Here is a 14,273-nt window from a genome sequence, read left to right on the forward strand (position 1 = left end):
CTGCGTCATGCCTGCTGCACACCTGGGAAAGTGTGCGTAATTAGGACAGTTTTTCCGTGATTGCACTCAGTGTCTGTGGGCGGAGGGGGAGATGGCCATCACATAAAATGACTCGGTATCTCCAAGACTCCGAGGGTCTGCCTAGGCCTCCCTCTGTGGGTCTGTGTTACTCCCGGGCAGAGAACCAGACTGACGCCTGCTCCGGGTCTCTGGCACCTCCGTCACTCCCTGGCACGTCCCACAAAATGCAGGGGTCCTGGTCGCATCTGCCACCACCAAGGTCCCACCAGGTTCCAGGCTTCATAGGGACATGAGCACCTCCACCAGATGCAACGTCTGCCTGTGCCCCCTCAGAGGACGGACAAGCAGGATTGCAGGGAGAAAAGAGGCGGGGTTCTGACGACATGGCCACTGGGGAGACCCTCAGAGACGAAGCCACGAGGGGACTGCCCTGCACCCAAGCACCTGTATCAGCGGGGCCAGGGGAGCCAGGCTCCGGGAAGCAGGGGCCACCTGGGACACACATCCAGGAGAACTCGGCAACGGGCCACCAGCAGCTCTGGGGGAACCCGAAACTTCATGGGGAGCGTGGAGGAAACAGGCACAGAGGGTCTGGGCAAGACCAGGGCCTGTACTAGGCCCTCACTGAAGGCCAGAGCCCTGACCCCTGTGTCCCCCTGAGGGGCAGAATCAGGGCAGTACAGCCTGCAAGGACCCCTGGAGACACAGCACGATCCCCATGGAGGCCCGGGGCTCCTGACACCCTTCCTGCTACTCGAAGTAAATTGGCACCTTTTAAATATGTGTCTTAAGGACGTATTTTTTTAAAACCACAAGGAAAAAAATCAGAATTGCAAATGTGTAAAAGAATATGAGCTAGGTGCCCTGGCACATGCCCCCCCACGCAGGAAAGATCCCGGGAAGGACCCACTTCCAGAAGGGGGAACGCTGTGGGGACTCCACATCCAGCTGCCCTGGGGACTCTGAATTTTGTAGCGGACACAAAGTATTCTCCAAAGAGCAGCTTCGTGTTAAAAAGAAGGTTGCAATCCACACACAGGGTGCCCCCATGCACACATAAGGAACAGCCTCACCCAGGGGTCCCTCTTAATCTATTTTGACCAATAATCAGTCCTTTTCCACTCAACATGTCTTGACCCCTCTCAACAACAACCAGCGGGATCCTATCCAAATAACCACCTCCATACTGTCACTTCTAGGGGCTGCATAAATTGAGGTCATAAATCGTTCAGGTAAATCCTTTCCAGAGGCGTATAAAGGCAACCTATGTTTTTATCAGTGTCAACAATGTCACAATAACCGTCCTTACACACAATCGAACCTCATTTTCAGATCCTGTATGCACAAAGCACCTACTTGCTAAAATCTATCTTTAACCCCAAAGTCAAGACTCTTGACCTTTGGGTCACTCCCAGACATATGCAGAGCAACCGGAAATGTAAGTGGCCCCAGGCATGCTGGGCAGGTGCTCGAGGCAGCTTGGCCTTCCTGCCTCAACCCTCCTCAGATGGAAGGTAGGGCAAGGCTCCCAGCTCAGAGACCTGCTCCTGGGGAGCCAGGGAAGTCTCTCCACCTGCTGCACCTCACCCTCATCATACACACAGACAACCAGGCTGAGCTATCTGGGGGCTCCAATCACAACTGATGTGAGACGTGCATGCACTCCACCAGGAGCAGGGGTTCAGCACCTCAATAAGGAGTGCGTGAGGCCCAGCCCTCCTGCCAGGTGGGATCAGTCCAAAGACGTGGGCTGGTGCAGTCAGCGGGTGACCCAGCAGGCCAGCCTGGTCGTCGGGGCAGAGTCACTGTCCCCGCCACCCCATTCCCTGGCTGCACGCCACATCTCCACCCACCACCGAGCCTGGGGCGGAGCTGTACCTGAGATGGAGCCCAGCAGGACACTGCTCTTGATGCACCTGTAGACATACTCGTAGCTCTGGGCCTTCAGCGGGGAGCCCGTGGACAGGATCGTGTGCAGCGTCTGCAGACTGTGGGTTTCCACTGGGGGACAGCCACCAAGAGATTAGAGCCAAGCCCAGCACTGGGAGCCCACAGGCGCGCACATGGTGGCGGTCCAGGGCGAGGCACACTCACCCGGCTTCAGGTCCTTCTCCTCCAGCACAGACAGCCACTTGGCACCCGTCCCAAGGATGGTGATGCTAGGGGCATGGGAGGGAAAGGAGATATCAGAGGCTCTCCAGGGTCCTATGCATCCCACACATGTCCCCACACCAACACTCTCTGCGCTGGTGACTCATTCCTACAAGTCCACAAGACCAACAGGCGAGGGCCTCCTCTGGATTGCCAATATCCCACCCTCACCTGGGAGAGTCCCCGCACTGGGCTCCCTCCAGGCTTGAGGGACGCATCTCCACCTTGACCTCATGGTGCAGGGACAGGCTCCCTCTGTGCACAGCTCAGTGTGGTGGGTCTGGCTCAGCCGCAGGAAGGTGCAGGGCTTGGTCGAGCCCTCTAGCCTGACTCTGCCCTCACTCTGAGGAAGCAGACAGAGCTGCAGATAGCCTTGCTTGGTAAAGCAGGAACCAAAAGCCCCCAGCCCGGCCTTGCCTGCAGTGAGCTGTGTTAGCGTAAAGCTGAGACCACGCTGCTCTCCTCCGTGCCCTGAGCCCCACGGCATCCAGCACTCTGTTGAGGACTTGCCACTGGGGGCTCAGGTCATTCTCCACCCCACCTGGCTTCTCTTTTTTTGGGGGGGTGGTTTCCAGGGTTTGAACTCAGGGGCACTCGGCCACTGAGCCACCTCCCCAGCCCTATTTTGTATTTTATTTAGAGACAGGGTCTCACTGAGTAGCTTAGCATTCACTTTTGCTGAGGCTGGCTTTGAACTTGCGATCCTGCCTCAGCCCCCACACCCCAGCCCCTGGGATTACAGGCATGGGCCACCTTGCCCGGCCCCTCCCCGGCTTCTCTTGCAGCACAGTGGCCCTACCAGCAAACCCCACCTTCCCAACTAGAGGCACGCTCCTGGGCCCCGGGAGGCTGGCAGTTCCAAAGCTCCCATCCCCTGCTCCCTGGGAGAGCCTCTGTCCGGTGCAGGCCTGGCTCGCCCACCCGATGCTGCAGACATTGGGATCCTGGGGCTGGCATGGGAGTGGCCGAGCCAACAGCAGGTGGGTCCCCTTGGAGCAGCTCTCCCCGTCTCACCCCAAAAGCAGGAGCCACAGCCAGGCTTTCCTGCTCTACTCTGTCCTCATCAGGCCTTTGGTCACAGCAGTGAAGAGCTCAAGAGCACTCTACTCACAGGCCTCGGCCCTGTGCCGTGACCTCTGAGGCCCCGCGGACCCCAGGCCCACAGCAGCTGGCCCTCCTGGCTCTCCCTGGCCTCCCTGCGCCAGCCAACTCCAGGAGGTCAAGAACCAGGCCCATCAGGGTTGACACGCAGCACGTCCTACGGCACGCGGTGTTGCCACGGCCTCCTCCCGGCAGGGCCTGCCATCCAGGATGCCCCACTGCAGCCATGCCCCCCTCAGACGGCGGCTCCGATGACCTCCCCGCCCCTCGGTACCCGCAGGAGGACAAGGACCTGGAGCTCAGGCTGCCTCTAACCAGAAGGTTCCCCTCGTCAGACATGGAGCAGGCAAATACAGCACCAGTGAAGGAGAAAAGCCACCTTTTATTTTTTTTTTTTTAAGATTTTTTAAATTTATTGTCATTTTAAAAATCTTAGGTACAAAAGCATCACACGGTACAATTCCATCATTGTTGAAAAGAATTTAAAAGGCACTGAGTGTTTGCATTAATGATGTTCATTGAAAAGCCACCTTTTAAAGGAGTGTGTGCCCCCAAATGGACACCCAAGTGTCATGAGTCGGTACGTCTGCAAGCGGAGGCCAAACGGCAACAATCTGCTCTTCAACATGCGACGTTGTTTAAAAACAAGAGAAACTGGGCTGGGGACGTAGCTCAGCGAGCAGAGAGCTTGCCTCGTACGCACAGGCCTGGGTTCAACCCCAGCACCACAGGAAAAAACAGAGAAACTGAGACAGCTGAGAGGACTGTGCCTGGCCGCCGCCCCCACCCTTGGCCCTGGCCTAGAGCCAAGCGACACCCGCCTTCCTGACCCTGAGTAGGCGAGCTCTCTGCGGGGTACAGGCCTGTACCCCATCCAGAGGCCCCCGCAGAGGGAAAGGCCAGGCCTGAGCGTCAGGTACAGGCCCCAGGGGAAGGAGGACATGCGCTCAGCAGGAGCGTACCACAAAGAGCCAATCCCCGGGCTGCCAACACACACCTGCACACCCATGCACATGCACACCCACGTGCACACACGTGACTCCTCACTCACACGCATACACACACGAATACACCATCACACATGTCCCTCACACATGCGTGTGCGCACACGGAGCAGGGTTGGCTGCCGGACCTCTGTCCCTCAGCCGTGTTGGCTCTAAGCCTGTGACCACATGTCCCTGTCCGCCCCCTTCTGACCCCCAACCCACAACTGCACCAAAAAACCAGAGTCTCCGGGCAGAGCCTGGCTAGAGGTAGTATGGCGGGAGTGAGGGCCACTCTGATTCCCAGGGATCTGATGGACCTGGCACAGCAAACACCCTCCTTAGGAAGTGACCTCCCCACCAGCACTGAAAGGCAGACGCCCGGGTTCATACGGCACCACCAGGCAGGCCAGGCTGCACGGAAAGCACTGACCGCGGGGATTTAAAAGGATTAGTGGCTCCTGTTTCCACCACAAGACGTGGTCAGGGGTTCAGAGCGTGGACACTTTGGCTCCTGGAGCTCGGCAGCCTCCTGTTTTTACTGCCAGAGATACTGTCATTAGGCGAGTGATAAGAACGTGTCACCACTAATTCCTTAGCCCAGGCCGGTGGCGCTGAGCCTTGAGACTGTTTCTAATGCTGGGTGGGGGCTGCTCAGGTCCTCCCCACGCTCTTGACCCCAGGACCCTGGTGACTCCGATGCTTCCTCCTGCAGTGCCTTGCATGTTGGGGGTCCTGTGTCCCATCAAGGGAAGAGAAGTTAACAGGGCCACAGAGAGGGCCACACCGTCCAGATGCCATAGACACCTTTGTACCAATGTTATAATGTTCAGGGAAGATGCCAAGAGAACACCGCCACAGCCCTCAGGGACACCCTGGGTTTGCTCCCTGGCACTGCACCAAAACAGATGGCCAAAAAGGTCCCATGTGGGTCAGGCACTGTGGCGCCCACCTGTAATCCCAGCAGCTCCGGAGGCTGAGGCAGGAGGATTGCGAGCTCAAAGCCAGCCTCAGCAACTCTATGAGGCCCTGAGCAACTCAGGAGACCCTGTCCCTGAATAACAATCAAAAACGGCTGGGGCGGGCTGCGTGGCTGGGCACTTTGGGTTCAGTCCCAGGTACCAAAACCAAAACCCACAGCTTCTCCAGGAGCCGCCGAGCTCACTCCTGGCCCTGAGAGGCGCCTCTCACCCTGCCGGGGAGTGTGGACCCAGCAGTGGACCAGCCCAGCCCGCCCTCTTGCTGCTCCTGGACCCCCCAGCACTGGGCAGGGATGTCCAGGGTAGCAGTGCACTCCAGAGATAGCAGCCTGCAAGGGGACACATGGCTGCAGCTGCGTATATTCCAAAGCACCTCCCGAGGACACCAGCGCTATCCCACGGCTGAGCAGGACATTAGGTACCTACCCTATCCTGTCCACAAGATCCCACAGCACGTTGGGCGTCGGGACCATGGGGGAGCCATCGTACAAGACCACAGATGCCCCAGTGGCCAGAGCGGACACCATCCAGTTCCACATCATCCAGCCGACCTGCAACACAAGCACCAGCTTCAGACGGGCGCCACCAGCTTCCCGCCAGCCCAAGAGCACCACCGGGCCCAGAGCCCAGGATGGGCTGCAGTTGCCCGCCTCAGACGCACCAGCCTCAGCCACAGGCTGAGTGCAGAGGCAGCTGCATGTGAGCAGAGACGTGGCAGAGGAGATCTGTGAGCCCTCACTGGGGTGAGATTGAGCAAGCCCAGCACCCGCCAACACAGGACAGCCACAGGACACATGCACTCCACTGCTCTCAGTGAAACCCCAGGACGCTCAGCACCCACCTCGCAAGCACTCAGAGTCAGCCCCATGTGGCCACGGAGAAGAGACCCAATGGGTGGGGGACACATGGCAAGACACTGTGAGGTGGAAAACAAGCATGGCACAGAGGCACAGCCGTGAGCAGATAGAGCGGACATGCACACGCACCCACACACAGACACAGACACAGACACGTATACATATGCACACGCATACAAAAGCACACATGCACACATGCCCACAGATACACACATGTGCACCTGCGTGGACATGTGCATGCACATGAGAACATATACACACGTATGTGTGTGCACATGGACATGCATATGCATGCACACATGAGCACACATGCACACGCACATGCTCATACGCACACAAGCACACATGAGCACACATGCATACACACATGCACACACATGAGGACACATGCACACACACACACGCATAGGCCTGCCCGGAGAAGCAGTACCAGGATGGCAGGCGCCACACCCAGGCCCTGGAGAACAACCCCCTCCACTGTGTCCTTCTGATGTGGCTTGAAATCTTCACCATATGTGAGGAGATTGGATTTTTTTTTAATTTTAATTCTTTTTTTAATTTAAAAAAGAATTTTAAACTCCAAAAATGTGCCCACAGGCCCGCCCACCAGGCTCCCACCTACAGAGCCTCGGGGCCATCTGGAGCACAGACATGACAACGGACCAGGGACGCTCAGCAGGGGCCTCAGCCTGGAGGGCAGGAGAGTGCAGCTACTCGCCCACGTGGGCGAGGACAAGGGGTCGTGCCCCACCCGGGAGGACTCAGCACAAGTCGTGGGGGCCCTGGCGTCCCCTAGCACCTGGGTTCACTCTCCGTGGTGGGGACAGGAGGCAGGAGGAAGCTCCTGAGTGGCTCCCTGTGTGGGGTGGTGTGAGGCCCGAGTCGGACGGGCAGGTACCACAGGACTCAGCAAGCCATGGCCAGGCCTGTGACTGGGACCCTCCTGCTGGCCACCTCAGCCACTCTGGCCTCCACCTGTGTGGGCCACAGTGAAGAGCCTCACGAAGCCCTGAGGACGGCCCTCTGCGACGTGAGTGGCCCTCACTGGCAGAGCCGCCACTTAGCCAGTCTGCTTAGACAGGTGTCCACCCACTGGCCGAGGCTCTCCTAGCGAGGAATCAGCCCTGACAAGGAGGCAGAGGCTGGAGGCCCAGCAGCCCAGCCCTCCCGGTACAGCACTGTCCAGCAAGGCCATTAAAGTGAGGTCCATGAGTGACAGAGAACGGGCCTGGCCAGGGCTGGGGATGCTCACAACCACACCTGAGGCTGCTGTTGAAACCAACTTGGCAAAATGGGGCGGCCAGCCTGAGGCAGGATGTTTCCAGAAAGCACGACACCCTGGAGGCGGCCCCAACAGGGCTCTTCCCGAGGTGCTCTCCTCAGCCCGGAACCCGCCTCCGTGGGGGACAGCAGGGACTCGTTCCTGGAGCTGCAGGGGACCCGCCATGAGGGTGCCAGACCAGGACATGGCAGAACATGGGCCTGGATCCCAGGGTGCCAAGGCCTGCGCGCCACGTGCTGGGCACAGGGAGGAGACAATCTTGCTGCTAAAAGATATCTGAGTCTTTTGGCCCAAGCCCCTCATTCATAGCCGGGCACAGAAACCCAGGTACCCTGCCTACGGTGGTCCCCGGGCATGTCCTGGTCCTGCTCCTGTGTCTGCAAGGGGTCCAGATGGCCTGTCACAGAGGGAACAGCCTGGGCAGGGAAGGCACCTGCCTCCAGCACCCGCTTCCTAAAAACGCAGCAGTCATGCCATCCAGGAAACACCGCTAGATTATTCCGGAACCTCTTGATACTGGCATTCTTGGAAAAGGCTAACCCCAAGTTCTCCTTCGGGGTTGGACACATCCCTTTGACCCACCCGAGCCTGTGCCTTGTGCCCAGCAAGGACAGCAAGCCCTCCACTCCTGCACGCAGGGCCGCCACCCACCCATGTGCATGCCTGGTGGCAGGGCCATGTTCGTCTGCTATCCCACAGCACAGTACAGCACCCAGGGTGACCTCAGGCGGACGTGAGGGGCTCACCGTGGTGTAGTACAGAAGGACGTCACTGCAGCGCATGTCCCCATGCAGAATGTGCTCCTTCAGGTGCTGGATGAGCGTGCCCTGCGGAGGGAGGATGCCCAGGTGAGTGGCAGCCCCACACCCAGGAAGGAGCTGGAGCGTCTCCACCTGGCCTTGATGAGCCACCTCCAGGATCACTCTGCCACCTGCCACCTGAGCGGTGCTCATGCCTGACGGGAAACCATGATGCACCCCAGCTGCCTGCGAGCTCTAGGTGCCAGCTCCATCAGAGGCACCGTGGGGACCTGGAACATCAGGACAGGAGCGAACCTTGCTGAGAGGGACAAAGTGACAGGGCAGACAGTACATGCCTGTTCACGGAACCAGCCGCCATGCCCTCCACAGGCTCCCCCAGCAGAGGACAGAACAGGCACGATGGAGAGCAAGACGGACTCCTGCTCATCAGCAGGCCGAGCTCAAGGACGCAGGGTCCCAGGGACGGCTGGAGACCCTGTTGCCAACAGACACGGAGGGACACCCTCGCCCTCCTCCACGCACCTCCAGTGCTGACAGGGTCCCACTCCAAGGCTGCACACCCAGAAGGCCAGGCACACCCTAGCCCACCAGCACCTGAGCTGCACCCGGGTTCCACCACAACACCCCTGTGTTCCTGTCTCACTGAGAGGCACTGCAGACCACACGGCTCTCCCTGAAGGGCTCTCGGGGAGAAAGGAAGCTTCCTGTCACTGAGCATGAGCCACACAGCACAGCGGGCCTGTCCCGGAGGAGAACCTGAGGACAGGTGGGGACCCTGCCCTCAATGCCCCTGCAGGGGGAGCTCGTACAAAGGCGGGTCACCATCCTTCAGAGCATGCACGAGTGCTGGACCCACATGTTAGGAACCAGCCTTTGCCACCAGCCAAAGCCCAGAGTGGTCAAGAGGCCAAGGGTCAAGCCTCGCCCAGCAGGGCTCTGATTCCAGACTCCACGGCCCCTGAGCGGCGCCATCAACCAGGGTGACTGAGACTGCCTGAGCCTGCAGGTGCACACAGGGCCACACAGAACCTGCTGGAGGGACAGGGCTCTGTTCCTGGTCCCCGGCTGCAGGCTTCATTGTACTGCAGGACGGGACACAGGGGCTGCCAGTGGCAGGAAAGCCCTGGGGAGGAGAGACTGCAGGGACACACCGGTGAACACTGAAGCCTCTCGATCCACCCACTCAGGGACAAGGGCCCACGGCTGGACGCCTGCAGAGCCCACCGCTTCCCTCCCTCTTCCGCTCAGTGTGGGACGGCGGCTGCGAGACCCTGTCACCCACCTTCCTGCACTTGTCCCTCACCTCAGCACCCCGGAGGGCAGAAGCAAGAGGCTTTCCTCTCTCAGAATTTCTCTGTGAGTCGTGGAAAGTATGCTGGGGGTTAGGGCTATCTGAAGCCTCCCCTAAGGACAGGAAGTGTAGGCAGAGGAGTTTGGTGGTCTTGAGCAATTGGGGACAGTGCTGGGACAGACTCAGGGCCTCAAGCGCTCCACCACTGAGCCATATCCCACCCTGAGCAACTTCCTGTACTTTTTTTTTTTTTTGGTACCAGGATTGAACTCTGAGGCACTCGACCTCTGAGCCACACCCCCAGCCCTATTTTGTATTTTATTTAGAGACAGGGTCTCACTGAGTTGCTTAGGACCTGGGAGGAGGGGCCCTGGGGAGGAGGGTCTTGGGGATGAGCAGCCCTGGAGAGGAGCAGCCCTAGGGGAGGAGTGGCCCTGGGGAGGACAGGCACTGGGGAGGACAGGCCCTGGGGGAAGAGCAGCCCTGGGGAGGAGGGTCCTGGGGAGGAGCAGCCCTGGGGAGGAGCGGCCCTGGGGAGGCCCCAGTCAGGAGGAAGCATCTCACAGCCCAGGAGCCAGCAGGACTGTGTGGAGTGATTGTTAGGAAAGCACCAGACTCATCCTGGAGTCACCTCTGAAGTGACCAAGTTAAATGACAATGACAGGACAGAATGGCACTGCATATCCCCCAGAGAAGATGCTTAGAAAGGGACACAGCGTCAGGGCCCTAGAGCCCTGCCCAGAGCCATATCCCCCAGATCTGACACGAGGAAACGTCACACAGGCCCAGAGATCCAAGCCACACCAAGTCCTGGACTTCAAACGTCAAGGTCAGGAAAGACCAGGGACGGCGAGGAGCTGCTCCAGATGGAGGGCCCTGGGGAGACTGGACAGCGCGACCCAGTGCTGTGGGGGCTGCACGCTGGAGGGCAGCCGGCGGCCACTCTGGTGTTCAGGAGCTGATCCTGGACCACAGCACTGAGAGCACTCGCTTCTAGGAGATGAGATGGAGGTCAAGGAAGAGGCCCTCACGGCTCCAGCCTACCTCAAATGGATCAGCAAAAAACGAGACAGAAATGCGTAGGTGCCCAGAGAGAAATGAAGCAAAGGAGGCTATAAGAAATGTCACAGCCGGACACGATGACACCCGCCTGCAATCCCAGCAGCTGGGGAGGCTGAGGCAGGAGGATCACGAGTTCAAAGCAGCCTCAGCAAAAGTGAGGCCCTGAGCAGCTCAGTGAGACCCTGTCTCTAGTAAAATATAAAAAAGGGCTGGGGACGTGGCTCAGTGGTACCAAAAAAACAAACAGAAAACGTCACAACTGGATGCTGGAAATGTTAGGAGCCCAGGACCGAGGCCTGGGCCTGGCAAAGGGCAAGGACCTCCTCACTCTACGGCTTTTCTAGAGGTTTTCTACAGGTCCTGTGGGCATTTTTTTAATATTTAATTTTTAGTTATAGGTGGACACAATATCTTTATTTTACCTCTATGTGGTGCTGAGGATGGAACCCAGCACCCCACACATGCTAAACGAGAATTACCTCTGAGCCACAACCCCAGCCCAAGGCATTTTACTTTTAAAAGAAGAAAGGACAGCCGGCATGGTGGCCCACACCTCTAATCCCAGTGGCTCAGGAGGCTTAGGCAGGAGGATCACGAGTTCAAAGCCAGCCTCTGCAACTTAGCAAGGCTCTAAGCAACTCAGTGAGACCCTGTCTCTAATCAAACACAGGGCTGGGGACGCAGCCCTGTGGTTAAGTGCCCAAGTTCAATCCCCAGCACCAAAAAGAAGAAAGGCTAGGGGCGGCCGATCTATGACCAGACCATCAGCAGCCATGTATCTCATGTGTCCTTGAAGGACGCTGGACTTCTGGGAAACGCGATGCGAGAGGCTTGCCTCAGGCTGACCCGCTCCCCCCTCCCCGAGCCTCAGATGTGGAAGCCCCAGCCCAACCTCCACAGAGGTGTTCACAGAGGCGATAAGGCCAGGAGAAGGCCCTTAGGTGACCCTGACCCAGTCCAAGGAGACCCACAGACCTGGTGCCTGTGGAAACCTGTCCCCAGAGTCATGCGTTAACAGCATTTGGAGGTGGAACCCTTGGGAAGTGACAGGTGGGAAAGGTCACGCAGGTGGGGCCCCATGTCGGCAGCAGGGGTAGAAGAAGGACGCTGAGCGAGCTGCTCCGTCTTAGGTGCGGTGCCCTGTGCCACACGGAGACCTGTGGAAGTCCCCAGCTGGGCCGACTGGGCCCCTCCACCTGGCTCTGTGAGCTGAGCAAACATGGATTCTCCCTAAATATGCCGTCAGTAGCGTCTGGCTTAGCAACAGAAACAAACCAAGGCAGGGCGTCGCGTGCCAGGCTGGGGCGGTACAGGGAGAAGCGGGCCCCCACAAGCCAGGGACAGGGGCTGGGGAGGCCGGCCCACAACCCAGGTCTCGGAACCCAGCCTCCACAGTGGGAAAGCGGGCTCCCTCGTTAGCCTCCATCCAGGGCAGCAGGGGGCCTCCCTAGGTTAACCCCAGCTTAGGACGTCACCCCGTGGCCTTCAGGTGTCTGCCCAGGGCTCACAGTCAGAGAGGGTTCCACCACATCCCCAGCAGTGCACCAACCCACACCACGCAAGGACAGTCCCGTGGACACCACCGTAACTCCCAACCTGATGTGTGGCATTTCTGCTCTCAACTGGTCTGGATCCTAGACCACTGCAGGACCCCACCCCGGACCTTAGTCCCCTCAGGGCCACAGCCTGCAGCTGGAAGTTACCGTCTCACAGTGACCTCCACACCTGTCCTCATTGTGGCAAGTGCCACAATGTCCCCTGACACTGCAGGCCTCTCACCTAGCCCAGTTCCAGACTCCCCAAGGAGCAGCACTCGGGGTCCCCGGGAGGGCAATGAGGACTTGATGCCCACCGCGCTGCCAGCTGGGAGCCCGCGGTATGAGCCCTGCTGGGACACCTACCCCTGCCGAGTGTACCATGCACTTGGGCGCCCCGGTCGTGCCCGAGGAGAACATGATGAACAGTGGGTGGCTGAAGGGCAGCTGCTCGAACTCCAGCTGGGGGGCGTGCTCGCCGGGCCCGCTCGCCAGAAAGTCCTCCAGGAACACGCTGCGGGCAAGAGAGCGAAACAGTGACCGTTTCAGACGCCAGACCTGACCCGCCCACCCTGCCACACACAGCACCAGCCTCTAGCACGAGGAAGGTGTGCGTCCCCTGGGACACCGGCCTGGCGTGGACGCTTTAGGGTACAGGGAGGTCCCATCTCAGGAACTCAAGCTGACTACAGGGACAGACTGCAGGGTGAAGATCTCGAGTGGGCTCCTTAGCACTGCTGCCAGGCCAAGGGCTGGCTCCGTGGAGACTCTCAGGCCCTCACAAGCACTGCAGAGAGGACCACCCGCAACTAACACCCTGTTTGTGCAAACGCTGCTGACGCGGCTTGGAATCCGTGTCGCGGCCCGTTCCCATTGTTGGCTCTTCGTCCCCTTGACCATCACACTCTGCTTCCACTGACCACCCTACGGAAGCACAGGCCACCTGCCTCTGAACCAAGGCCCCACGGGGAGGAGAAACTGGAATAGGGGCCAACCACAGCACCAGTGACGACAATGTGGCCAGGCTCCGTCACTGTGTCCTGAGGCCCACGGCGTGAGATACAAACACGTGTCCAAGAATAAATGGGATTCACCCAAGCTCCTGACCAGCAGAGGAAGCCTGCCCAGCCTCACCCCACGCTGACAGAGAGCACTGATGTGGGTGGCCAAGAGCCACCAAAGGCACGACCCAGACCTGTCTGCTGGGATAGAAAGAGCGGCAGGATTCCCAAAGCCACCTCGAGAGGGGATTTCTATTTTGCGACCAGCAGAGACATGGGTCCTGTGAACTTGGCCCTATACATTTTTGCCAAGTGGAACTTTCTCCCTTCCAAGGAAGGGAGTGGGAGTCGGTCACTCTCAGCCAGCAGCAGTCACCAGGGAGAATGATCCAGACGGGGAACACCCTCCCTGTGAGCGGAATGATGTCCTTAGGGAGAAGGCTCCGGGGACAAGGTGTTTCAGGAAGGGCATCCAAGACGCTTCGCTCGGAGCCCTCGGCACACATAGCCGCGAGCACTGGGCACGGGGAAGGAGGCCATCCCCGGCGCCTCCCTGTGCAGCCCATTTATATAAAACACCTCAAATATAAACTGCTCACGCTGCATCACACAGAGAAGAGACTTTCCTTTAAAAAGGTCCATAAATCACAGTAAATAGCCGTTACTTTTGTTGCTCTTCTGAAGATGCAAAGCCCAGAGGTGGCCCTACCTCCGCTCCCTGTGAGGGGCAGCACGTGTCCTGGGTTCTCTGTGGACCTGGCAACCAGGACATGGGTAGTGCGGAGCCCGCTGCTGGGGCCTCAGGAGGGCAGAGCTTCCCACTGCACAAGCTGAATGGCAGCAGGTGCTCTCACTGTCCCCCATCATGGGGCAGGTGTTCCCACTGTCCCCCATCACAGGGCAGGTGCTCCCACTGTCCCCCCGCCAAGGGGAAACACACTCAGGGGAAGAGAAACCGGCCACCGCAGGGCTGGAGGCCCAGCTGGTTTTCCTCCTCCTCGCCGCCATGTCCAGCTCCGTCAGGCAAACCTGGGGGCCAGGCCTGAGGCTGCAGGAAAGAAGACCAGGGCTCCACCTGAGGTCAGCAGAGGACCCACAGGCCCGCCTGTGAAGGACACACTCCAGTGACAGAGCCTGTGCAGCCGGGCGGTGACAGACACGGCTATTGAGCACTGACTACTCACTTGGCTCAGCACTCACTTCTCTGACCCTCACACCAGCCCCCGAGGAAGGTGGGGTCCCCATTTT

The 14,273-nt window shown here is 59.1% G+C and overlaps 1 protein-coding gene across 2 annotated transcripts in view; it reads right to left on the reverse strand.

Moving 5' to 3' along the window:
• Window positions 1-14,273, reverse strand: part of Aacs (acetoacetyl-CoA synthetase) — a 50,702-nt gene that overhangs the window by 18,486 nt on the left and 17,943 nt on the right. Inside the window, exons 8-12 of one of the 2 annotated variants that reach the window (XM_046445993.2) lie at window positions 12,391-12,538; window positions 8,122-8,202; window positions 5,663-5,787; window positions 2,116-2,180; window positions 1,900-2,022 (exon numbers count right to left, since the gene is read on the reverse strand). In XM_046445993.2, the coding sequence (XP_046301949.1) occupies window positions 1,900-2,022; window positions 2,116-2,180; window positions 5,663-5,787; window positions 8,122-8,202; window positions 12,391-12,538 (542 nt within the window). The remainder of the gene's footprint in view (window positions 1-1,899; window positions 2,023-2,115; window positions 2,181-5,662; window positions 5,788-8,121; window positions 8,203-12,390; window positions 12,539-14,273) is intronic. The other variant, XM_058579772.1, reaches the window with a different exon arrangement.

This window comes from Marmota monax, unplaced genomic scaffold, assembly GCF_021218885.2.
Source record: "Marmota monax isolate L192 unplaced genomic scaffold, Marmota_monax_Labrador192_F-V1.1 WCK01_AAM20220418_F8-fsc00092, whole genome shotgun sequence".
Classification (NCBI taxonomy): Eukaryota; Metazoa; Chordata; class Mammalia; order Rodentia; family Sciuridae; genus Marmota; species Marmota monax.